Source organism: Ictalurus furcatus, chromosome 24, assembly GCF_023375685.1.
Source record: "Ictalurus furcatus strain D&B chromosome 24, Billie_1.0, whole genome shotgun sequence".
In the NCBI taxonomy this organism is placed as follows: Eukaryota; Metazoa; Chordata; class Actinopteri; order Siluriformes; family Ictaluridae; genus Ictalurus; species Ictalurus furcatus.
Genome location: NC_071278.1, coordinates 7,284,334 through 7,312,018, shown reverse-complemented (window position 1 = coordinate 7,312,018; position 27,685 = coordinate 7,284,334). Strand labels below are relative to the sequence as shown.

General features: G+C 41.6%; 1 protein-coding gene across 2 annotated transcripts in view; it reads right to left on the bottom strand.

The window, feature by feature from the left end:
- The window catches only part of pde4a (phosphodiesterase 4A, cAMP-specific), a 72,564-nt gene that overhangs the window by 26,059 nt on the left and 18,820 nt on the right, over positions 1-27,685 (bottom strand). The window contains exons 2-6 of one of the 2 annotated variants that reach the window (XM_053612304.1): positions 7,711-7,896; positions 7,296-7,332; positions 7,115-7,185; positions 5,992-6,041; positions 2,258-2,370 (exon numbers count right to left, since the gene is read on the bottom strand). In XM_053612304.1, the coding sequence (XP_053468279.1) occupies positions 2,258-2,370; positions 5,992-6,041; positions 7,115-7,185; positions 7,296-7,332; positions 7,711-7,896 (457 nt within the window). Of the gene's footprint in view, positions 1-2,257; positions 2,371-5,991; positions 6,042-6,913; positions 7,005-7,114; positions 7,186-7,295; positions 7,333-7,710; positions 7,897-27,685 lie in introns of those variants that run through there. The other variant, XM_053612305.1, reaches the window with a different exon arrangement.

Genomic DNA, 27,685 nt, shown 5'->3' with positions numbered 1-27,685 from the left:
CCTCTCCCCTGCAGGGTGCTGTAGCTGGAGGAGTGGGGCAGCCTGTAGGCTGCAGGGCCAGGTGAAGGTCCAGGTGAGGTGGCTGGCTCGATGGCCTCCACCACACCCATGCTGAGTGAGACCGGCGGCACAGGCCGCTGGCACAGGCAGGAGGCACAGTAGTGCAGCGGGGCCGGTGCAGCACTTGTACCCCAGCGGCATGCGGGCGCAGTCAGGGTGTGCTTGCTGAGGCCACAGCCAGCCCCGCCAGGCCACTCCAGAGTGTGGATTGGCAAGAGTCCAGGCACCCAAGGATTCTTCCTCTCTGTTTATCGTTCCCTAGCGCTTTACATGCAGGTGTCAGGCTCAGGGTGAATTGTAAACGGCTCTCCAGGAGCCGCCTGGATCCGCTGTCCGAGAGGGCTACATTGCATCCCAGCAAAGGAGCAGAGCTGACCCAAATCCAACCGTGTGGGGAGGGGGGAGAGGAGAGGAGTGGACCAAGATGGAGAATTCCGGAAAAGGCAGACCGTCTGAAGGGCACGGGGAGGAGAAGGCAGTGGACAGCAGGATAGAGACAGCGTAGTGAAAAAGTGTGAGGATGAGACGGAAAGAGCGAATGTGATGACAGGATAGGATGGAGCAAAACAACACAGCCAGCTGCCTACTAACAGGAACACTTGATCCCAAACAGACAAGCAATACAAATGAAGGAAACAAGGAAATGAAAATAGAGCCAGGGCCTTTAGCAATCCTATTCAATCAGGGCTCTGGAAAAACAGCTTGTCTTTCACTCGCTGTCCTTGGGTCTGTTGCCCCTCCCCCACAGTGGAGCTCTGAGTCGGGCCCCACGTTGCCACGGTGTGCACCGATCCTGTTCCAGCAAAGACCTTAAGCTGCAGCTCCTGTCCGTCCTGCGCTGTTGCCTCCCTTTAGAGCACCAACTGCTTGAATCCACACACAGATGTGTCTGGCTAGCCGATCCACCGCTGCCTGTTTCTGTGTCTTCAGCTCTGTCTCCCTGGATGCTGTAGACAGCTCTTGCAAGCTAATCAGCCTCTTCTGACGGGAGCGTGCATGTGTGTGTGTTTGTGTGGGGTGAGTGTGCGAGTATGCACTCTTGATTGCGCATGTGCAGCAGAGGGCATGTCAGTGTGTGTGTGTGTGTGTTTGTTTGTGAAGGACTCTGAGGTTTATGCTGATTTCTCCATGAATGGCTTGGTGTGTATATCTTTGCTGATTTTCATCCCAAAAATGCATAAGCACTCTGTCTCTGTCAAATCACACACACACACACACACACACACACACACACACACACACACCATCCATCCCCCTGGTATACAACAGTTTTCCTTCTTTCCATCTGTTGGCTATGTACACTCTGTACAACTACAAGGACGAAAAAGAAGAACAGTACTGCATATTGCAACCCGGCCATTTTAGTGCAATAACAAAAATGAGAAAATGATCCTATTCCTTTAAGAGAGAAAGGTAGCAAAGAGAGGTAGTGGTGTGCCATTGGCTAATATTGAAAGTACATGTTTTGTAGTCGCTGCAGAGAGCCAATAATAATGCAGGAGGGGCAGACCCTGCTGCAGTTCCGTAGCAACCAAGGTTAAAGCATAAACAGCATCAGGACCTGAGAGCGCCCTGATCCCATCCTCTCTCTCTCTCTCTCTCTCAAGCCTCCCTCTCTTTCCTTTTCTTCTTTCGTACCCTTTTCTCTCCCCTCCCCTCTTCTAAAAGCCAGAAGCCAATGTGTATCACAAGGTTGCCAGACATTCACACAAATGCTCATTTGGTTGCATATACTGTATAATGTACAGACATTGCAGGAGAGAGAGAGAGAGAGAGAGAGAGAGAGAGAGAATGTACTAATTTGGAAAATATATTTTAATAGTTCCACATACTAATGAGCACACAAAAACAAACAGCTCAGATTTAAATGGAACAGTCTGCAGTGAAGAAAACCACACCAAGACAACACTGGGATTTTTCTGCATTCTGCAGCTTAAGTTATCTGTTTCAAACGTCTGATCTACAGCTACGTCTGATCTACAACTACTGTTGTAAAAAGAACAGGATCTAATGAACAGGAATCTCGCTGGTCATATCACAGAGTGTAATGGGTATATAATCACTACATAGGCATGTAACCCAGGCCAGATGCATGTAGACATACAAGCTGATTAGGACAAGAGGTGAAACTTGGAGGGATTGTAGGAATTGTAATAATCCCTAGTGGCTACAAAAAAGAAAAAAGATGCAAGCACACCTTGTTGGAGGCCATCTCACTGACAGAGCGATGTGTCTGGATGGTCTCCAGCTGGTCCAAACACCAGTCCAGCTCCTCCAGGGTCTCCCGGGCCAGCTGTTGGTATGTCTCTTCTATATTGCAGAGGCACAAGAATAGTTACAGCGTTAGCACAACTTTACTCACACATTGGAACAATGTTATATTACTGTGCTCAACCCCTAAAGAGTCTGGTTCAGCCAGAAAATTAGGCATCTTTGCAGGAAATTGTCACTTACTGTACAGTATAGCTGAAACTCTCAAACATCTATGGCGTATTTTTTATCAAACATATCAAGGTGTGACTGCTGACCTGTTTCAGATCAGAAATACAATACTGATCAGACTTATTGTTGCAGCGAATAATGCTTGATTTTTTTCCTCCAAAATGTGCGATGCAACTTGCTGGGTTTCTTATGCGTTTTTGCTTGAACTGGTGAAATTGCAACTGCACGAAAATGTTTTGCACGGTCTTTTGCAGTGACGTTTGTTGGTATATGAGGCCTTTTAACTGTACTCGTGTTCGACGCACGTGAATCTAAGACGGCTTTGGCTGAAAGCATGCTGCGATGACGTCACATGCTGTGTCTCGGCCCGAATCTGCAGAAGATCTGCTGTAATTTCAAAAAATTGCAAGCTCCTCTGAACATCGTGGCACTTGTTTGATTTTGCGTTCATTTCTGCGATTGCAAAATCGCAAAATCCTGGAGGGACCGATTGATATCTATACAATGCTGATAAACAAATCGCACAGCAAAGAACGCCTAATAACCATACAAATTTCGGAACTTTAAAATATATAGCATTCAGTAATGAAAGTTTGAAATTTAACCCACAAAAGTAATGGCTAAATAAAATACAAGTTCATAGAAATTCTGTTATTTTATTATGATAGAAAATGTATTGAAGTGGCTTATAAAGCACAGCAGTGCAGTATCCTTACAAGTATATGACCCTAAAGATATAATATCTGTCTGAAATCCAGAGATGAGAACTGATCAAGGATTAAAATATTTTATATGACCTACTCGTTATAAGCAGAATCTATTAACAGAATCAAAATGAAGTGATACCAGTGTAAATACAGGACAAAAGGCAATCTGACCCGAAATGGCTTGCTTACATTTAAAGCACACACTTTTAGTCACCTGTATTTCACCCAGTGTGGTATGGTGCAAGCTCCTGCACCTTGGGTTTATTGTGAATGACAAGCCTGCAAGCCTGTCATTTTATGAGAAGGATATTTTAATACAATATTTGTTTAATGCTTTTAACTATTTATTGCGATAAAGGACAGATAACCCCTGGACAGCTACAGTCTACACTAAAGCCATTTTGTTTAAATTCCACGATCAATCTAGTCCCACCGAACAGGCTACACAGATACTAGTCCAGGCTCTTGTCATCTCAAAACTGGACTACTGCAACTCATTACTCCCGGGCCTCCCAGCCAGCTCCATCAAACCCAGATGATTCTAACTCCATCAAATCAGATGATTCAGAATGCAGCAGCACGCCTCGTCTTCAACCAGCCCAAGAGAACCCTTGTTACACCTCTCTTCATTTCCCTCCACTGGCTTCCTGTAGCCGCCCGCATCAAATTCAAGGCCTTGATGCTCACCTACAAGACTTTGTCTGGAACAGCACCTCCTACCTCAACTCTCTCCTGAAGGCTTACATTCCCTCACGCAGTCTGCAATCGGTTAACGACCGACGCTCATTAGTGCCTACTCAGCGTGGCTCAAGGTCCCTTTCCAGAAGCTTCACACTAACCGTCGCTCAGTGGTGGAATGAACTTCCTACCTCAATCCAGACCGCAGAATCTGTCACTATCTTCAAAAAACAGATAAAGACCTCTCCCCTGAACACCTAACTATCCCCTAAAATGCCAACCCCACATTATTTATTTAAAAATTTTTTAAACTTACTCTGGCTCTTACATCTTTACTCTAGTTCGCTTCTCTAGAACTCAATTAAAGATCTTGTATGGTAACACTACTTGTATTGTTCTCCGCTTTGCTTGTATTTCCTCATTTGTATGTCGCTTTGGATAAAAGTGTCTGCTAAATGAATAAATGCAATGTAAATGTCCCAGGCTTTAATGTCCCGGCTATAACATTAAAACCACCGGCCTTATATTGTGTAGGCCAAAACAGCTCTGACCCATCGAGGCATAGATTAGTACCCTAGATTATTGCTGTTCTGTTTTTTCTTGCTATGACATCTTCTGAAGAACAATCCAGAACATCCTGTTGCGTAGACAGTAGACACTCCATGAGAAGAAAGAAATTATTGAAAAAAAAAAAAACATATGAAATGTGCGGACATGGAGTTTGCCAAAAGTAATGTTGGAGATTCAGCAACCATGTAGAACAAGTTTCTCTGGCTCGAAGACACCAACTTGGCACAAAATGCTATATTTGGTGAAAACCGAACACTGCTCATTATCCTGAGAACAGCATCCCCACGGTGAAGCACGATGGTGGCAGCATCATGTTGCAGCATTGCTTTTCAAGAAATCATCAGGGACTGGGAAAGTGGGGGCAAAATGGATAGAGCCAAATACAGGGCAATCCTAAAAGTAACCCTGTTCCAGTCTACAACAGATTTAAGGCTGGTGCAGATGTTCGCCTTCCAACAACGACCCGAAGCACATTACCAAAGCTACACTGGAGTGCTTCAAATCCAAGAACCTGAATGTGTTAGTATAGGTCACTCAAGGCTAGACCTCAATCCAATTGAGAATTAGTGGTGAGAATGCTGTTCACCAACAATCTCCATCTGACAGAGCAATTATGGAAAGAAGAATGGGCAAAAATATCCAGTTGTGCAAAACAAATAGTCACATTGCAGTAGTAGAGTAGCAGTTCTTATGGTGGTAATTAACCATTTGTCACAAAGTTTTAAAAAATTGTCAATTGTTAGACATATTATGTAAATCAAATGTGCAAAATACCAATTAAGTTCATTTTTATCCCAGATTGTAACTGTACAAAATGTGGAAAAGTTCAAGCGGTAAATACTTAAGCAAGGCAATGTATGATGGCTATTATTTTGTCAAGAGGCTGTTGCTAAACGCACTCAAAGGGCACTCTTATATCCTAATTAGTTATGTACAGTATGTAGCTAGATAATGATGTGAATGAAGAGCTTCACATTAAGCTTTACTGTATAGTGAATATTTTCAGATAAACTCTAGGCTCAGACAGCTTTATCTGGTAAAAAATGAACCCTTTTCATGGGAAAATAGTACTGTATATCTAAAACTTGTTCTAACAGCACTCATGAAAGAAGTTTGGTTCCCCAACCATACGTAGATTCCACTTTAACCCCTAGGAGCGGCATCAAGGTTGGAGTGTTGCCATCGAGAGAACATACTAACATTTATCTTCCAGCCTCTGCAGAACAGAGCAGGCACCGAACAATTTGTCATTTATTTTCATCATAGGGGCAAGCCACGGAGAGCTGTTTTTAGTCTGATTAAAGAGTCTGGTAGGCCTCCAGCCCCCTGTTGCCCATATGGTTCCACCGCGTCCAGTGATATAATTCATTTTGTCCTGGCAGCAGAGCCTACAACAGGAAGCATGGTGCAAGTATATGTGAGAGACAGTGTGTGGGAAGAGCGCTAGTGTGTGTGGGAGAGAGAGAGAGGTAGAGAGAGAGAGAGAGAGATAGAAATGCTCTCCAGTGACTAATATTTATTACAGTAAACATACCAGAGAGCGTTGCTGGTGGAACTGTAGATTGGCTCGTAACTGGCGACCTCCTGTGGACAGAAAGAGACTTATAGTCAGCTTCATGGCTGAAGGGAGCCCTCTGCTGGTGGTAAACACTCTAACACAGAATCATGATCTCAGATTAGTCTGGGGAGCGATGGATATATACACTGACAGAAAACTTGGGTATTTTCCTTCTTTTTTAAAATAAATTTTAAAAATCAGATCTTAATCTGATATTAAGATCATTTTAATAAGGCATGATTGCACTGTTGGTTTACAATCCATACAATGTACAAAATATCAGAAATAAAGGAATAATGGTAATTCTGATGAGATATCTGCACTCACACTGGCTCACAAAATGTCGCACAGCTTAGGATCAATGAGTCAGTCTGCATATGTTGTCAGTGAACCTTTTGAGGACAACGCAGACAAATCTTTAAAAAATATATAACATGCACTGATTTACATGTTCCAAACACACGGCGGTTTACCACGGTTATGGATATGTGACATCAAGTGGCCAAATTTTCTATGAATCTATGAATCGTAAAGGCCGACATAGAACACATCATATATAGAACACGAATGAGACACGAATGAACGTTCTCTTGTTTTGATTTGAGAATACCTCATTAAGAAACCCCCACCCACCCTGATGTTATGAATGTGACGTGTCTGAACCAGACCTCTGTATACATGTTGTATTAACAATGAAAATTTTCTGTATAATTTCGACCAGAGAAGTTAGATACGTTGAAAAATAATTGAAGACATGAGTGAGTAGTGTTGTTCCTGTGCTTACGCCATTATTTTTCCATGCTAACGTTGACATTTGTGTGGAATTGCCCATAAGCATAAATCAAGTGTAAGTTATATTCATTAATATCCTCTGAGTCAACAAGAATTCACGGCCCACCTCTATGACACAGCGCTGTCATTTCTTCTGCGTGTCGTAGAAGTGACTTTATGAAATGAGCTTTAGATGCCCGCTCGTGCTGAGAAACTATTCTACGGTACATCATGCTGGATGGCACTGAGAACACAGTGCGAGAGTGGCATGTGAAAAAATGACAAAGACCAAGAAAAAAAAAGACTACTTTCTAGACACTGCACTAACTTGTCAGTAGGCGATGTGACGTTGGCAAGAATGGTGAAGTTGCTTCTGACAGTCCGGAGACTGGCCAACACCTAGTAGAGAGAGATAGGAGGGCCGAGAGGGCACGGTATCAACACCATTATTGTAATTCTTGAGCAAAATTCATCATGTGATTTCATGTAGAATCTACAACACAGCTTACCTGAGCAAAAGGGGTGACTATGAGGTCCTCAGCATGGCTAGAGAGAGACAAGAAAGAGATATGTTTGAAATCTACACAGATAAAGCCTGTTATCTTTTATCTCATGCAACGCAACGCAAATGCGAGAGAATAAACTCATCTGTGCTGGAATGAGAAAGACTTGACACCACGTCAGAATGTTCATTACTATCATTTAGAGTGCTTGTGCTGTAACTGTGGAGAGAAGAGGGCGCTTCCAGTACTGTAACATTAGATTTGGTAATTTAGGGTAAAGTACACAGGGTAAACGCTGCAGAGGTACTCCTGCAGAGTGGTTCACAGCGGTTATGCCTTTGGGCTGTGTGGATAGTGACCAGTGAAATGTTACGTGGGTTACGTGTCGGGTGTGTGAGGTGTTTTGGATGAGGCTGCTTACCCCTCACTGTTGATGGAGGAGTTGCGGGACATGGTCTTCGGTGACATATCGTAGTCGGAGTCGGAGCGGTAGAGGAAAGACTCCCTCCTGCCACTCTGTGGGAAGGAGGGATGGAGCACCAGCCCCGGACTCGCCTGCAAATCCATTGGGCTGCGGCCGGGAGACGGTCCATTTTCACCTTCGAAACTGGAGAAAGTGATATACATACAGGAGATAGATGAGACGATGAGAAACATTAAAGATATAGAAAGAGGTCAAACACATTTTGTCATTTAGCTCAATCATGCAGATTCCTTTACTAGAGGCAGGATTACTAGAGCCTCCTACTTTGAGACAGGACAAAGAGAGTCGTGCGCACAGACCGTCATGATCGGCTCTCTCTCCCCACATACTTTACAGCAGACATTAACCAAGCATTTAAAGTGCCGAGACAGACAGAGCCTGAGCCACACGGCCGCCCCATTAGCATAAGCATCAGCAGCCTAATGGGAAAAGATCTTCAGCCTGCTTTGTCTTGTTTAGGATAATCACTGGTACATGCAGCCATTATCCTGACTGTAAACAACAGCGATGTCCACTCGTCTGCAACAGTTACGAGCTGTGAATGGAACAAATACTAACGATAAGCACAATGTGTTCAATTGCTGGTTCCAAAGTATGTTAGTACAGTCGTGCTACACTGCAGAAGAATTAAAGAGAGCTGATTGGTGTCCATGATTACTGAGGTTTTTACAACCCGTAAGCTTTCCGCCATCAAATCATCTCCGCACCATCTCTTCAAATATCAGACACACACATTATGGCTGCTATCAGCATAGCACAATGTCCTATAAAGACAAACAGACAGCGTGGTGTGGCATTTAGGAAAGTGAGTTCAGCATACGCAAATCATTTCGGTCGCTCTAATTCTGCGCTGTATTATTCAGTGTTAAATCGTGAATGCTGCAGCTGAGCCACATGGATCCGTGTGTGTGTGTGTGTGTGTGTGTGTGTGTGTGTGTGTGTGTGTGTCTAGGGTCAGGGCCTAAGCCGAGGAGGAGTAGGAGGAAGGTAAAGTAGGAAGGTTTGCTGCTGCATGCTGAACCTTTGAGTCATCTCTGGGAATTCTGGGGACGCTGCAACACTCAGAATTTCAAACACACACTCATGCCGAAAGATGAAGAAACCAACGTGCAAACACTTCCGCGTCAGAGCCGAGATTTTCTTCTGTTTTTTTCACCCGCTGTCTTTTTCTCTGTTTCTGTCAGTCAGACTTCCTCCCCCTCACTCCTTTTCTCTCTCTAGGAGTCTAATAACCCTGTTCCCACACACACACACACACACACACACACACACACACACATGGCAGATGCAGTAACGAAAGCCTGGCCACTCATTTTGTGCACTGATGAAGAGCTAGCCTGAGTCATTCTAGTGAGCACTAGTGCTGCCGAAACTGCACTACACAACCGCCTTTTCTTTTTTTTCTTTTTCTTTTTTGCTTGTTTATCATTGGCATGTTTATGAAAAAGACCAAACAAGTGAAAGGCCTGTCTCTGTCTTCTGTGTTGTTATTATCTCTCTGGAGATTCTCTCTGACCAGGTTTGCTCACCCCTTCACTCACCACTTGCTTTAATTGCTCTGCTCCAGTCCAGTCCAGACCAATCCATCATTCCACACGCCCTCATCTCTTTCCTTCAATAAACCCTGATTTCTACCTTCTACTACAGACCTTCGTTTCCATCTGCATCCTCTCCCCTTCCTCTCCGTCTTCCCTTCTTCTTATCGCCGGCGAACAGTTCCTAGCCAAGTAGCAAGGAAACATATCAGCGTGAGGAACCACAGAAGAGTGACTTAGAGCTCTAAACATTTACATTCTGTGGAAGCCTTGAGCATGTAGTGTTTTCTTCCAAAAGCTTTTCTTTTCCATCAAGAACCGTAGCAAGGTCAGGAACGCGCGTACAAACAAGTTTTTCCTGTAGGTAAATATAAATATAAATATAAATACGGACTTGCCCTTCCTTGCACTCGACAAGAAAACGTACACTGCAAACCTTTACATCATATCAAGTGGGAAATATCTCGAATATAGTCGAATTGGTCTAGTGTTAGAGATTATAATCAACCCAATCGTTAAAGATTATTAAACCTATTCCTAGACGTTTCGTTTGATCATTTCAAGCTTGAGATAATCTTGTTCTATTGCCAGATCATTTTTTGTTTGTTTGTTTTTTGCCTCTTTCTATAAATAAAGGATTAAAATTAGCCAAAATGATCTGGCAATAGAAAAGGACTATTTCAAGCTTGAAATTAGGAAACAAAAAGTCTCAAAATAAGTTTAATAATCTTCTTTTTTCCCGGTTTCTTGTAATCTTTATCACAGGATCTATTAGATAAACGCGACTATACTCAAGATATTTCCATGTGCTAAGACGAAATGTTTTGCAGGTTATACAGGGTCTTCAAAATGAAGCTTGGTTTCCTATTAGAGGAACTAATTATTTTTGCCTTTAGTTTTTTTTTTATTATTATTCAGAGCAAATTACATTTATTTATTTATCAGTTGCACACATACAATATTTGTGTGTGTGTGTGTGTGAGTGTGTGTGTGTGTGCGAGAGAGTGTGTGTGTGTGCATGAGAGAGTGTGAGTGTGTGAGGGGAGGGAGAGGGAGTGAGTGGGTGCACACGCATGCTCCTTCTTTCGCTGTCTCATCTTAATGTTTTCTGATGTCATGTGACTTTTTTTTGAGAAAAAATCTGGTGCAGCACTCTGTCAGTCTCAAGTATCATTCAGAGCGGAACACACACACACACACACACACACACACATACATACATACATACATATATATATATATATATATATATATATATATATATATATATATATATATATATATATATATATATATAAAATGTATAAAACCTTAAGAAATTTCTTTATCTCCTGATTCTCCTGTGTCTTCATGCATCCGTTCCTTCCCCTCATTTTTGTGTCACTTTGCCGCTGTCTTTTCCAGTCTTTCTACATCTTCTCCCTCGCTCTTTGTTTATCATTTTGCCTCTGTAGCTATGACTCAGTGGTAGAAAAAGCAGGAGCCAAGCGTGTGTTGCTACACCAGTGCTTCAGTTCGTTTGTAGGTTATAGAAGATCTACGGCTCATGCTCACAGAGCCACAGAAAATGACATTATTAAATACAAAACCCGAGCTGCTGTGTCCGACAGCATCTACATACGTGACACACGTGTGAGACGATCGCGACTTCATCTCGGCCATTAGCAGTGCATGCAGGATAAATACGCGGTTTAATCTAACGGCACAAATGAATACACCTGGCAGATAGTAATTAATATGCATCAGTAGTCAGGGGAAAAAATAAAACTAAATGAGATGCATATAAAAACCCAACAACAACACACACACGTACACGCACACACTCCGGTCTCTGTCATGAACACACACACACGCAGTGATTATAGGCTGGCAGCTCTCTTTTTCGCTCAGTGTTAAGACAACCCCTGGAGAGCAGAACTCTGGACAATGACATGATGATCAGAGGGTGCACAGAGGAAAGGATTTCCACCAGCTGGATATATTTCACTGTAAAAAGATAAAATGCTAACATCCAAGCATTCCTAAGCCATGGTAAACAAGCCTTCGCAAATTGACTGCCTTGTTTAATGTACCTGCTCTGCCTCCCTGAATTGTTAACCTTGGAGTGACTACAGAAAGTCTCGAAACCTGACAAGAATTGCAGCAGAGAACCAGGCAAATGAGTGTTCTAAGTGACGTGTGCTGGGGGGAAAAAACCCAGAGAAATCCCACACGAGATGACCAACCAAAGGGTTTTTTAAGATTCATAATAGCTTTGAACACGTGGTATTGAAGGGGCATGGCGTGAGTCAAATCACTGAAAGGTTTAAAGAGTTAAAAACCGCACATCAGTACAGTTGGACCACAAAAAAAAAGATTTGTTCATTTGTATTTTCACAAACCTTATACCTGTGAAGTAGGTGTGAATTCACTGGGGGAAAAAAGACATCTTAGCAACTTAGCAACATTTATCATTGTGAGGTAATTATATAACAAATATACGACCATTAAGCTTATTTCTAGACATATACAGTATCTCACAAAAGTGAGTACACCCCTCACATTTTTGTAAATATTTGATTATATCTTTTACTGTGACAACACTGAAGAAATTACACTGCCTTAACCCTCTTGGGCATGGAGTTCACCAGAGCTTCACAGGTTCCCACACTCCTCTATGACGACATCACAGAGCTGGTGGATGTTAGAGACCTTGTGCTCCTCCACCTTCAGTTTGAGGATGCCCCACAGATGCTCAATAGGGTTTAGGTCTGGAGACATGCTTGGCCAGTCCATCACCTTCACCCTCAGCTTCTTTAGCAAGGCAGAGGTCGTCTTGGAGGTGTGTTTGGGGTCGTTATCATGCTGGAATACTGCATACTGATCATGCTCTGCTTCAGTATGTCACAGTACATGTTGTCATTCATGGTTCCCTCAATGAACTGTAGCTCCCCAGTGCCGGCAGCACTCATGCAGCCCCAGACTATGACACTCCCACCACCATGCTTGACTGTAGGCAAGACACACTTGTCTTTGTACTCCTCACTTGGTTGCCACCACACACGCTTGACACCATCTGAACCAAAAAAGTTTATCTTGGTCTCATCAGACCACAGGACTTGGTTCCAGTAATCCATTTCCTTAGTCTGCTTGTCTTCAGCAAACTGTTTGCGGCCTTTCTTGTGCATCATCTTTAGAAGAGGCTTCCTTCTGGGACGACAGCCATGCAGACCAATTTGATGCAGTGTGCAGCGTATGGTCTGAGCACTGACAGGCTGACCCCCCCACCCCTTCAACCTCTGCAGCAATGCTGGCAGCACTCATACGTCTATTTCCCAAAAACAACCTCTGGATATGACGCTGAGCACGTGCACTCGACTTCTTTGGTCGACCATGGCGAAGCCTGTTCTGAGTGGAACCTGTCCTGTTAAACCGCTGTATGGTCTTGGCCACCGTGCTGCAGCTCAGTGTCAGGGTCTTGGCAATCTTCTTATAGCCTAGATCCTCAGAGAGTTCTTTGCCATGAGGTGCCATGTTGAACTTCCAGTGACCAGTATGAGGGAGTGTGAGAGCGATGACACCAAATTTAACACAGTTGCTCCCCATTCACACCTCAGATCTTGTAACACTAACAAGTCACATGACACCAGGGAGGGAAAATGGCTAATTGGACCCAATTTGGACATTTTCACTTAGGGGTGTACTCACTTTTGTTGCCAGCGGTTTAGACATTAATGGCTGTGTGTTGAGTTATTTTGAGGGGACAGCAAATTTACACTGTTATACAAGCTGTACACTCACTACTTTACATTGTAGCAAAGTGTCATTTCTTCAGTGTTGTCACATGAAAAGATAAAATCAAATATTTACAAAAATGTGAGGGGTGTACTCACTTTTGTGAGATACTGTAACTCAGGTCCAGACATATTTGAACAATGACAAGGTTATTGCTATTTTAGCTGTCTAAGACAGGATGAGTGTAGGCTCGAAGTGCAACCGCTCAGCTTTAATCTGAGGGTATCGGGTGAACATTGAAGTAATTACAACACTTTTTGCATGTGGTCCGTCCTTTTTAACGGACCAAAAGTAATTGGTTAACTGGCTTCTCAGCTGTTCCATGGCCAGGGGTGTGTTATTCCCTAAATTATTTCACTTACTATACAATTAAGTAGACCTAGGCTTGATTTCGTGTGGAATCTGTTGCTGTTAACTCTCGATTGTGAAGTCCAAAGAGCTATGACTGCCAGTGAAGCAAGCCATCATTATGTTGGGAAAAAAAAGCCTATCAGCTCAGACTGGTGAGCTCAGGAACACTAAAAAGGCCTGGAAGACCATGCAAAACAACTATAGCCGAAGAGAGAAGATCATTTCCTTTCCATGGTGAAGAAATAAAGAACACTTGGACAAGTCAAGAACGTCCTCAAGGAGGTAGATATATTTGTGTCAAAGTCAATAATCAAGAGAAGACTTCACCAGAGTTAGATACAGAGGGTTTATCACAAGATGTACACCACAGGGAAGCACGTGAAACATAGGAAGACCAGATTAGAGTTTAGTAAAAACATGTCAAATGTTCTGGAGAAACATCCTATGGACAGGATGAGACCAATGAGATGAACTTGTAGCAGAATAATGGGAAGACAAGAGCATGGAGAAGGGAAGGAACTGCTTATGATCTGAAGCATACCACCTCATCTTATGGTGTGCGAGCGTACAACTGTTGGAGCAACTGTTTCTCTTGTATTTATTGATGATGTGACTGCTGACAAAAGCAGCAGGATGAGTTCTGAAGTGTTCTTATTCTCAAATTCAGACAAAACTCTCTGGACGGAGCTTCGTACTGCAGCTGGACCATGGAAATCTAATAATCTAATCTAATGAAGCGAAACATTAGTTGAACGAGTGTATGTTCAACATGTTTTTACTGGCGAAGATATCATTTCGTTTTGTTTTTTGGAGTGAGGGCAGTGGTGTACACTTTCCAGTGCTTTCATTTAGGATAATAAGCATCAGAATGCATTTAGCAAAAGAATTGAAACTTCAGCATGTAAAGGTATGTTCCTCAAGCCAAACAATAGCACTGATTCAAGCTTATCAATTAGTTCATCATTAGTATTAGTACCTAGTTCAGTAGCAGGTCTGGTAGCATAACTGCTTTTTAAATCAGGTACAGTACCCTTCAGAATTATTGACATAGTTCATGAGAAGAATGAGGAAAAAATCTGAAAATATATATATAAAAAAGTGTTGGTGTCTCATAGCCCCAGGGTGCCAGAACATTTTTTAATGTTCTCTCCATGGGATTCCTCTGGGTTCTCTGGTTTCCTTCCACCTCCCAGAAAAATGCCAGTATGTGGACTAGTGATTCATTTAGAAAATGTGTGCAAAATGTGTCCATCAGGACTCTGATCCATCACAACTCTGATCCATCACGACTCTTATCCACTATGACTCTGATCCACCACGACTCTGATCCATCACGACTCTTATCCACCACGACTCTGATCCATCACGAAACTGATCCATCACGACTCTGATTCCATCATGACTCTGATCCATCATGACTCTGATCCATCATGACTCTGATCCACCACGACTCTGATCCATCACAACTCTGATCCATCAGGACTCTGATTCCATCACGACTCTGATCCATCAGGACTCTGATCCATCATGACTCTGATCCATCATGACTCTGATACATCATGACTCTGATCCATCATGACTCTGATACATCATGACTCTGATTCCATCACGACTCTGATCCATCATGACTCTGGCCGGGGTAAAGCGGTTACTGAAGATGAAAGAATGAATAACATTCACACACAATTTAGAGACACCAATCCACCTAATGCCATGTTTCTGGGAAGTGGGAGGAAACCGAAGAACATTGCGGAACCCTACAGAGACACAAGGAGAACTTATGAAACTCAACACAGTCCGTAGCATGAGCTCTGGATCAAACTGAGGACCCTGGAGCTGTGAGGTGTCTGCTACCTGCTGGGACCTATTTCATAAATGTGAAGCCTTTTAGTTTGGCCCTAGTTGTGCTTAATGTTATTTTAACTCATTATGTATTTTTTAAATAATCATTACTTGGTTTGTGTAGGTCAACACATCCTGGCTTACGGGTAACATAAGTTCATCTGGAATATAGTCAAATGTATCTAGTATTTCCTATTGTAAGATTACAGTAAATTAATCTTTTTTTAATTTTTAATTAATTTCAAGATGAAATGATTACAAATTTCTAGAAATATTGACAAATTTCTAATAATCTTATATTTGGTTTAAGGTACTATATATTGTACATTTGACTATATTCAAGATATTTTCTTGTGCAACAATGTATTTTTATTTTATTTTTTTGCAGTGCAACCATCTAAATCTAGATCTAGTCTCTTTTTTGTTTTCTTATTTCCTTTCCCCATGGTTATAATGTGTAAAAAAATTTTAAAAAATAAATAAATAAAAAAGAAAAGAAAGATTTCATGTGTATGCAACCAAATATTTACACCCCAGGAAAGTCAACAATACAGTTCCTAGGAAATAAGAGCACATGAAAAAATAATATAAATGCAAAAATTCAGGAATGACAATTTGTTTGCATATATTTAAAATATTCCTTTGGGGGTGTTAATAATTTTGGCACATAGTTTTATTCTATTGTTTGAGAGGAAATGTTGAATTCCTGTGCTTATTTTTATACAATACAACACCCCTGACATCGTCTTCACCAAGATCTCAACCACATCAAACCTCACAGTAACTCCTCTTCATGTATCAGAGTCATTTTCTCTCCCGTTGATCCTCAACACCATTCCACTTTTCCCACAGAAATGCTAAAACCCTGTCTCCATCCTTATTCTGCTATACTGTACTCTCATCCCTACCACCAATGCCTTCTTTTTCAGATTTGCCTGTTGACACAGCCACTTCTACTTTCTGTACCTCTTTGGACTCAGTCTGCTCTTTGACCCACAGTAAGTCGGCAGATTGACACCTTCCAGCCCCTGGCTGTCTGACATCTCGCATCTGAAGAAGCAGTGCAGCACGCTGAGAGAAAATGGAGGAAATGTAAAGCAACTACAGATCTTACTATCAGCTAATTCTTGCTTTTTTTTTTCTTCTCCTTCTGTTCTTCCTACCACCAAGACAGTCTTCTTTCGTTCTAAAATAAACACACGCATCTACAGTATGAGCCACATAAATGATCCTTTTCCATGCAGTTCTCTTCATCTCTTCAACACCTTACTTTCTCCTGCACTTCCCTAGCATTAATTGCCTTCTGTATTATGTATTGCTTTTCATATTATTATTATTATTATTATTATTATTATTATTTCTTAACTTGGGTTCGAAATCGTTCCATTACTGATTGCCTTTTGTACTCCGTATGCACTTAGGTTTAACAGTGGTCTTCTTAGACCACTCTAGATCTAGAACGACACTATAAGGCCAAACATTTGTGGACGCATGAATGTCACACCCATATGAGCTTTTTGAAAATCGCATTACCGATTTATTCCCCATTTGCTGTAATAATGCACTCCACTCTTCTGGGAAGGCTTTCCACTGGGTTTTGGAGTGTGGCTGTGGGGATTTGTGTTCATTCAGCTACAAGAGCGTTAGACTCCAGTTCCAGTTCATCTCAAAGGTGTTCAATGGGGTTGAGGTCAGGTCTCTGTGCAGGACACTCGAGTTCTTCTACCTTCATACACCACATTTTCATGGAGCTCGCTTTGTGCACAGGGGCGTCATCATGCCAGAACAGTGTTTGTGCCTCTTAGTTCCAGTGAAGAGAAATTATAGTGCTACTGCATACAAAGACATTCTATACAGTTGTGTGCTTCCAACTTTGTGGTAACATTTTGGGGAAGAACTTCAAGTGGGAGAATTTGCACTGACACATATATAAGTATTTCTTTTTTTTTTGTGACAAAAAAAAACCACAGGCCAAAAATCATCTCACAAACTCAACGTGGTTATAAATCTATGCATGCAATTAAAATGCCTGGGAGACACCACAGGCACTCACTCTTTTTACAGCAAATGGAAATTGATTTTTTTTTATTTATCCCGTATATCAATGCTTTGAAGCTGGAGTGAATGAGCTGATAAATGAATTAAACCTAGGAGCATCTATACCATTTTTTTTCTGATGACCTCTTGACAAATTGTTCATTAAACGTGAACATGGTGCTCACAGGCTTTGCTGGCACAACAGCCTGGCCACAACCTATGATGGAGCTCTGAGTGTTTTTGTGATGTTCTAACGAAAAAAAAATACAGATATGAAGGATACTGTTTTATAAAGGGCCCAGTTGATTTTTTTCTCACCTGAGATGGTGCTTAACCCCTCCTACACACACACACACACACACACACACACACACACACTCATGCAGCTGAATGGGGTGTGACAGTTATTTCCTACCTCCGCTTCCTAAAACAGCAAAGCACAGATGCTTATTTCCAAGTGTGCAACAAAGCCCCCTACACCCCTTCTACCGCCTCCCTGTTCTGAGCTGCAGCTGATCTAGAGCAGTGGGGGAAATGGTCTATTTAGTTGCACTGCCACTCTGACTGCACATTACAGCGAGGCCACAGCTCGACAGTCTCACTGGTGACTCACTGGTATATTTTAGGAAAAGCATAGAAGTGCATTCTTTACCCCTCTCCCTCTAGCCTCCAGAGCATTGTTACAGCCAGTATGAACTGCACATGATGTGTATTGCCAACCCAGTCATCCACCTGCCCACCTGCACTGCCTCCCTGCCCCACAAGATGAGACCCAGGGCTATCTCAGTTCCATGCCAAATGTCATAATCTGAGTCCAGTGACCTTCCCTGACTCCTGCCTCATGCACGCTGTACCAGTCAGACTCAGCCAGGAAGGATGGCCTCATGGTTATAATACAGGCTGGGGAGGATTATAGCAGATTATGCAGTATATAGGATCAGAGATGTGCGCCGAAAGTGGCCCAGCACCGAAAGCCCACCAGCAGCTTGCAAATTCACCATGCTGTTTTGCTTCATATGTAAAACCATTCACTTGGGACATACTCGAGACATAATATGCAAGAGGCTCCATCCTGTGCTGTTCAGAAAATCCATATATCCTTCAGAAGGCTTTTAAAGCAAGCTGGGTCTGCCTGGTTTACCCAGACGAATGTTTTGCCAGACCCACTCACATGCCTGTTTGCCATTCACTCAATGTTTCACCATATTCCTGTGAAAGCCACCTGGGACACCTATCAGTTCACATTAATCCCAACCTTTTCAGAGCATTCTTGCAAGAGCTGAAACTTGGTTTCACAACAAGCACAGCCCATCAGTCCAGTTAATCCCTAACCTCAAAACATCACCTGAACCTCCATGGCAATACGCACTCCATATATGCATCTTATAATAAAACACTAGTCTGCAGAGACTCCATCTGGCTGTAACCTCGCTATAGTAACTTGCTCACTGTAAATCATATTGCACCCAGGCCCCTGCTGTTCTCAAACCGTCTCAATCAGTCTGCATCACTGTACAAGTCTCTACTCCATCAAAAAGCCAGCAGCCATCGACCTGCTTCCCACCAGTCCCACCAGTTCCCCGTTTCACTTCTTCAATTGCGGTCTGACTAATTGCTCGTGACGTGCTCAACGGCATTCTAAAGACTCCCACTTCTCCCACTTGTCTCCCTCCATCTTGCTCTCACATTTCACATTAACACACTCCCGAGTCCCCAAACCTGGTCATTTAAATTCTTCTCGCAACACTAGGGTTCCTTTAGAATAGGAAAACGAAATAATAAAATGGCTTTTGACACCTGACTGTTCTAGTTTAAAGACTGTACATTCTGAAGCTTTTAACGATTTGGCACTTTGTGTCTGCATTTTCGAAACAAAATCATATTCAATCTTTAAAAACCAAACAAACCAATATATTAGTCTCTAAATACGATCGTGAGAAATATAGATGAACTGGCAAATAAAGCGATTGGGAAGGAAAAAACAGATTGAGAGGCATGTTTTTCAATAAAAAAAACGGTTCATTTCCTCTGCTGGTGTTGGAGCACATTTATGAAAATGTGACAACATGAGCCATATTACCCAGCTGGCTGAATAAAAATAAATACAGATGCATGCTGAAACGTCATACCATCGCGACCATATTCTCTAACAACGCCAGTCGACCTGCAGTGTGTGAGATATGTGCTATTGATGAATAGAGTTCTACGTTCTAGAAGACCTAATAATGTAGCTCAAATAAAACCCAAGCTCAGTAATGAGACGTTAATTAATATCGATTTTTGGTGCCGCGGATCTAAAGAGTCACAGTAAAGAGACTGGTAGTGCCGCCGCTGGTACATGCACTTTATGTCAGATGGTAATTTGGAACGCATCTCCTCAAGTTCCACCCGATCCTGATCTCCAAGCACAACCCACACATGAAGAGATATTTTTAGACGATCACCCTATCTCTGAGATGGAATGCGTAACTCCCTCTCTGCGGGCTGAGACTGCTGAGGTTCTGTTATTTTAATCCAGACTGGAGTGAGAGAGAAAGAGAGAGGGAGTGAGTCATCAAGAGCTACCTTTGTCTCACTGTAGAGATGCCTTCCCCTCCACCACTACCTCTCCATGTTTTCCTGTATCTAAGATAGGGCACTTTCATCCTTAGTACAAGAACCGCAGAAGAATGGTGGAGCAGTTTAGATTATTAACATATTATGTTTGAATATTTAAGGCATGTTTAATGCTTGGCTGCAATGTCCTTTACATTCCATGGCCACCGGAAGCACGCCTCATCAAATGCGTGCCGTTCTCTCCAGTGATATTTAGCCACCAGATTTCAATTGCTTTTTTTGGAGGTATTTTAGGGGTCCTTACTGAAAATATGAAGAATGATGGGTTTAGATAAGTGTTAACTTAGGATGCAATTGTTCCCATTTTTGACTGATCTACTTTAGCAGGAAAGTGTTCTTTGTGTCCAGGTCTGAGATGACTCACATTTGGTCATATCACAAGATTGCTGGAACACACACCCATTAGAAAAAATATCTAAAATGTTATCTTTTTTTTTTCAAAATGAACTCTATAGTTTCCCCTAGACAGCAATGAAATCCTTTAACTGGAAAGAAAGGGAAGGATTTTGCGTGAGATAAAAGAGAAAAGACCTCAGTAATCTCACATACACAATCTCCTCTTGAGCGGAGATCTCAACCAGGTCACACATTATACTTGGTAGTGCCACATTACTAAAACTATTACAATACTAAGTAACTTTACCACATTTACTACAGGCATATTAATATATATTTGGGGAGATTACTTTTATAGTTTACTTCTGATGTGATATAATGCCTATATATATTCAAACACTCTGTGCCAAGTAAATTATGAATGATGTAATTTTTTTTGATGTAATAATACAGGCATGACCAGTATTGAGTATTGAGTATTCAGTATTGAATATGCTAAATATTCATGTTCTACTTATTCATTGTCCTCATTAAACTGTTTATTCCATTTTACATTTTTTAAACTAGTATACTAATATACTCGGAATACATTTTATCAAACATTTTCAATTGTATTTGGAGAAGAAATGTCAATTTTATTTTAAAAATTGATTTTTTTTGTTTGTTTGTTTTGGCACCATTTTGACAGATAGATAGATTGCATTAGCCAAGATAACGTCAATAGCTATGTCAGTAAGGTCATGGTCAATGGTGACCCTGTCGTGTTACTAAATCAATGACTGTATATAAAGGTGGGACTCAAAAGAGAAGCCAAAATGTCTCAGAGGCCCTCAATTTTTTTTAACCCTGTGCATTCCCCTGTGAGTAATCAGGAAAGGACCCAAAGCTTACATTTTAGGTTTGTGTATATGGTATTTGGCAGACACCCTTATCTGAGGGTGAGGGTTAAGGGCAGCTTGCTAGTGCTGGGATTTGAACTCACACCCTGCCAATCAGTAGTGCAACATCTTACCCAGTGAGCTTCCTCAGCCCTGTTAACATTTTCACAAATTATTTTATGGAATAGTGTTCTGTATCTACTTATTACAAAATCATTCGACCCTGATATCTCCACTAGTAGTTTTCCTTATGATTAATGTGTTTTTATAGGAGTTGTTTGATTCTAAATAAAAAGGGTGTGGTTGATGACGTGATTGACAGTTTTGGACGTGAATACGAATTTCCAATACGCCTCTAAAGCTCTTGACAGTTCTGTAGCATAGTTACACATTGTTTGGCTGTAAACTGTTCTAACAGATCCTCAGCAGGGAGTTCTCATTTTTATGTCAAAACTATTGTACTTGTATAATAACTACCAATCCAATGTGGGTGAATGAAGTGATGGCACAAACCAAGGCCGATAAAACACTCGCTAAATGTCATAACAATTTATTGACTGTATGACCTTATCTAACATTCAAAGTAGCTTGGTAAGGTCATTCATTTTTAAGCAAACTCCACTGACAGAACGAGCAGCCGCATAAAAGAGCAATTTTCCATTCGGGTGTGTAACTTACTGCAGGTGACAGATGAAAATTATGGGAAGCATTACTCCCCCCCTCAAACAATTTGTTGTGCTGAGTGTAAACATTGACTGCTGTTCACCAGCATAGTTTCAGTTCACACATTACATTAGCTACTTACATTCATTTGACTGAAATGCTAGATAATGTCAGCTTGCTAACAAATAATAGCTCTTTCAGGCCACCTATCATACATTGTAATAGAGAAGTCGTGGGCCAATTAACATCTATCCACAGGTCACATTTGGTCCTGGGGCCAGACTTTCGACATCCATCCATTTTCCATACCACTTGTCCTACACAGGGTACGCGGGGAGCCTGGAACCTCTTCCAGGGAACTCGTGGCACAAGGCAGGAGACACCCTGGATGGGGTGCCAACCCATCGCAGGGTAAAATCACACACCCATTCACTCACAATTTAGAAATGCCAGTCAGCCTACAATGCATGCCTTTGGACTGAGGGAGGAAACCAGAGTACCTTTAGGAAACCCCTGAAGCACGGGTAGAACATGCAAATTCAAGATACACAGGGTGTGATACTAACGGCTAAGCCACCATGCCCCCGACCCTAATGTTTTCACTAACCAAAAACAGGTTATGCCAAAGTCTCATTCATTCTAAAGTGGATCATTTGGATTTGTACAGAACTGCTGCTGAAATCATAAAGACTATGACACGCACACTGAACATCCTTGAAACACACTCATTAATATCTGACTATATATTATAGAACTGTGTAAGAGCAATGATTTATAATTCCACTATCCAGTTTCACACAGAACAGGATGGCTTCCCGTTGGGGTCTGGTTCCTTCTCAAGGTTTCTTCTTCATGGAGTTTTTCCTCATCGCTGTTCCCTCTGGCTTATTTATTAAGGAATGAAATATTTCATTCGTATATCTGAATTTCTGTACAGCTACTTTTTGCACTTTTTTCTCTACTGCTAAAATTGCTGTATAAATAACATTTTTAATTCAGTTATGCCATTTATACGGCTCTCAAAATTGTTTCACTATCTCAAAATAATGAGGATGTTTCTCAAGATTAGGGCTTAATTTTACAGATGTTTTATATCAGATATTGGTAACATTAACACTGTTCTGCAATGTAGTGCGTGTAGTGTTATGTCCGCATGGATAGGCCCCATTGTCAAGTGAACGCTATTAATCATATCTGATGGATGAGAAACAACAGGTCGATTATGCGAAACGCTTAATATCATAGACATCTTGTCTGACAGCACAAGAAACAAACAAAAACTGTCTGAAGAATTTCATTATTTGTATCGATCTCTCCATTCTGCACACACCTGGTACAGTTCCCTGGTATATACATCTGTTTCCAAATGTATGTTTCTCTCCTGTGAAGAACAGTTTATTAATGAGTTTCATCTCATTTGTTCAACCTTCAAAATGGATTCATCACGCCAGATTAGAAGACACCCTGATATGGTTCCTGGGTATTATAGCACATTAAGGATGCTAACTGATATAATATGAGGAATTAGAACCGTGAGAGTGGATATAAGCTAAATATGGAAAATACAGGAGAATAATTGTTGATATTTCAATCTGAATATTTTCTTTCATTCCATCGGATTACGTACTGATCAGCCTGTTCAAGGATGTTTATTTCAACACATCAGATGTAGAAATTTCCCCCAAAACAGTGCAATGAAACAGTCTTTTTTTTTTTTTACCTGTGGCACAAGATGTTAACTCCTACACACTTAAATATATAACTATGCATGAAGAAAGGAAATGTAATGGCATAGAAATTACAGATAGTAATAGAGGAAGTAAAAATAGTCATTAGGGAATGAAAGGAAAGGTTTTCCGAGCCGACTGTTTTGTCTTTAAAAGCAGCATGGGCTCGCTCCACTGGCCTTCAGGCAAGAGTTGCTGGCATGGAGTGACTGCCTGTAAAATGCCTACATTAAACATTTTTTTTGTATCTGACTTCCAAGAAAGCAATGTTCCATAATGCAGAGATTTCATCTTCTGTGAATATCATGGTGTCGAAATCAGTCTTGTGCTGCAAAGCCGTTCCTTCATGTCTACACCTACAGCCTACATCATATTCGTACTCTAACATACTAGTGCCATGTCAGTGTCACTGCTGTGATGAGAATGATCCATCACCTTTTCTACACATGACTGTGGCAGACAAATTGTGCGTCTATTTTATACAGGAAGTGAACCTGATAAACTGGCCAGTCAAATCGCATAGATTGCATAGAGCGTAATGTAATGTGGTTTTACATGAGTATGAAGCTACATGAAAGCGATGTGGGTTATCTCATCCTCGGGCAACAAACGTGACCCTCATATCTCAAATTCTGTGGAACTATTTTAGGGAATTAACACCTATAGCTGAACTTTAGAACGAATGGATGGATGCTCTATTCAAACACTTCAGCTTTGTCTTGCCTGCTGCTTTGTTTTCCTCATCCCTTTTGTCTCTGTGTCCCTCTCATAATTCCTCAATGGATATCTTTGCTCTCTTGCTAATCCACAGTCAGTGAACTGCCACCTCTCGCTCTGTTCATGCATATATATCTCTCCTTGCTGATGGACGATCGTATATATATGAGAGAGCTCCGCTAAGTGTTACATTCGTACTAATCTACATCGTGATTTGAGTGATGTTCATAAAAAACAGGAGATCTACGAGATAACAGTGTGAAAGACCTCTCGATCTGGAACTGGCTCGAGAACGAATAAGGGAAAATAGCAGGCTACCCTGACGCTATTCACAAAGCTTTCAAATGATCAAAGGCTAGAAACAAAGCAAGTTCAAACAAAACTGAGCTTTGGATGAGTGTCAAAGGTTAAAGCCTCCTGTAGCTGGCACGCCTGGTGTACACAACTGGCAACATTCTAGTTGGGAGAGAGAGAGAGAAAGAGAGAGAGAGAGAGAGAGAGAGAGACAGAGAGAGAGAGAGAGAGGGAGGCTTGCTTTTTAGTTATGCAGGAGAGCTTTCCATTTCCCCTTGTTGGTATTGTGAATCCCAGCCATCTTGAATCGCTCCAAGATATGGATCCAATATACTGTATTTCCACTGGGGAATCAATTTCTGTCCAAATAAGGGGCAATTAAATCCAACACTAAGTTATGTTAGAAAATAGATATCATCAGACTGTGCTGGTGCCAGCGCTCTCCATCTTTTAGGCTTATCTCTCAGTGAATTGGGCTTATTAGGTTTAACGTGGGGACAATTAGCCAAGCTTTACAAGCCTTAACGTGAACATCATCCACGTAAAACCTTCAGTTCCATTCGCTTCTGGTGACAGCCGCTGCGCTCGGGAACAGAAGACGTGTTAATAAAGCCGGAGAAATATAAAGGAATGTTTGCCAAACGATCTTTAAGAGATTAAAAATAATAATCATAAAAAATTGAATCAAATAAATATAAATCCCTGGTGACACTGTAAAAGTTTTAAAGGAATAGTTTACTCTTTAAATACTAATTTGGCTCACCCTAAAAGCTAAGACTTGCCAGATAGCATGATCTCATTTGCATAATCCTTAGCGATCCCTACTGTCTTTTATCCATTATTACCCCCATTCCAATTTTTACATTGACTTAAGCTGAGAAGAAAATCAATAGGCAGACTCTCATATTTTTATTTTCATTTCCACATTCTTGCCCACAGAGACGCTCTGCCGAATGCCTTGTGCACACCGAACACAGCTAACGGATTTAATTCGCTGATACGCTGCCGATCAAAAGAATGATGCACCTTATTAGACAGCGTCACAATAAGTACAGTCACAGCCAGTTGAGGGTTCGCTTGATCATACGGCAGAGTCTAGCGCAGAGTCTAGCGTTCTCAGTATGACAGAGTAGTGAGTTGTACGTGCACTGTGTGGTTTTTGACCTGCCAGATTGGTGGCGCGTATTACCGTACACTGGGCATCCATCACTACTTTATCAGTAGTAAAACAAAAATAAACCTGGGGGAAGGGAGAATCTGTAGTTGGCTGATGACAGTGTATAGTGCTAAGTGATTGGCTAACAAGTCCTGGCTGACTGCATGATAAAAGGCTCTTTCTCTCTCTGTCTCCCAGCAAGCTGTTCCAGCATGTAATCGCAAAGGAAGAACCAGCAGTATGGCCAAGCAGACTGGATGTCTCCCACTCTGTCTCCAGGCACACGCAAATACTCGGCATGTCTCTCACATGCAGCCACTCGATCCACACTGACACGCTCTCAAAATGCAAAATTCTGTAAATACCAATATAGGTTTCAAAATTCATAAGCGACAAGAAGTGGAAAAATCTAGATGGTGCCCTCATGCATCGGTGCAAGTCTAAAGGACTTGCACTGCATGTGGACAAGAAAAAAAGAAATTTTCTGTGAAGATAAGTCGCTAATTAAGTCAGGATTGTTGGTCTTTTTTTTTTCCATTTTTCCAAAATCTACATCACACTACATTACAAACAGAAAAGACGACACTCATGCTGAGGGAAAAAAAACGTGCCTTGAATGCAAGAGACAGTCCTCTTGCTGCTGTATTCATAAGTAGCAGAATACAGCAAGGAATCTGAAGTCATATCAAAACACACTGAGTGCTGAGGCTGGCTGGATTTAATGTCATTCCAGTGCAAGCCTTGGGCCGTTTCTCTGTTTATTTATAGTACATTGACAGGAAGACAAGCCATCCTACGCATATGCCCCATTCAGCTGTGATGATGTGAGTGACAGTGCCGACAACCAATCATAGCCAGGGCTCCTTTCTGATTTGATTTTGGCCAAGTGGGTGATTGTTGTGAATTACTGCATCCCTTGTCCTTTAAAAACCCTCACTTCTCCACATGCATTCCTCTCTCTCTCTTTCTCTCTCGTTCTCTCATGTGCTCTCTCTCTCTCCCTCTGTCTCCCATTCTTTCTTCACACTCTTAGTTATTTGTTCTGTCCTCAGCCCTCAGCTTCCCTCGACAAAGACCCAGACTGTCCTTTTGCATCCCATCACAGCCAACATGGTTTAAACAGAGCGAGTGACAAGTGTCCTCCTCTCCCATGCCTGATAAGCGTCTTGTCAGCAGAAAGAGCGCGGCCCAGGGGCGAGTACCAGTGTTACAGCGTGTCAGCATCACCTTCCTCTTTCAGGACAATACTTCGGGCTGCTGTATCATGCAGGTATAACTGGAAAACATCTGGTGAATAAAGATAAGCATGATCCAGCCGCTTCAGGCCTCATTATAAGAACAACGCAAATAAAAGGAAGACTGGGGAAAAGTAGAATAAAGGCAAAGAGAGAGATGATAAAGCTGGTAAACAAACTGCTGAGGTCCATTAAAAATATTTCTTGCTGATTTATTTACAAAAATTTAAAAAAAATTTAATTCATAATACATGCTTAATTGTCATAAAATATGAATGGCCATTAAGCCCCAGTGATATTAATGACCTCTGTTTTGATTCTCTGTTTCAGACATAAACACTAATATAAATGTATGCTATAGGATGTGTCCACTAGCAAATGTTGGGCTTAAAACTTACTGGTAACAAAACAATAGCAAACTGAGTCTGATAGAGTTTAATTTTAATCAACAAATGATTATAGAGTTACTGTAAGTTTTGAAAAAAATAAAAGTGTACCCATCGGCCATTCTCTTTACAGACGTTCCCATAGTCAGGGTCACGACCCCATATGGGGTCACTTGAATTACAAATGGGCTCTTAAGAGAAACTCACAATCTCCTTGTTTTTATTTCTTTTAGAAATGACTATTAGAAAAATATCAATAAAAAGACGGATTTTGTGTGCTAATATTTGAATTTGTTCCTGGGAGTCACATTGTGTAATGTGCATGGCACGTTTACAGTAAGAGTGCACATGCTATTTTAATCCTT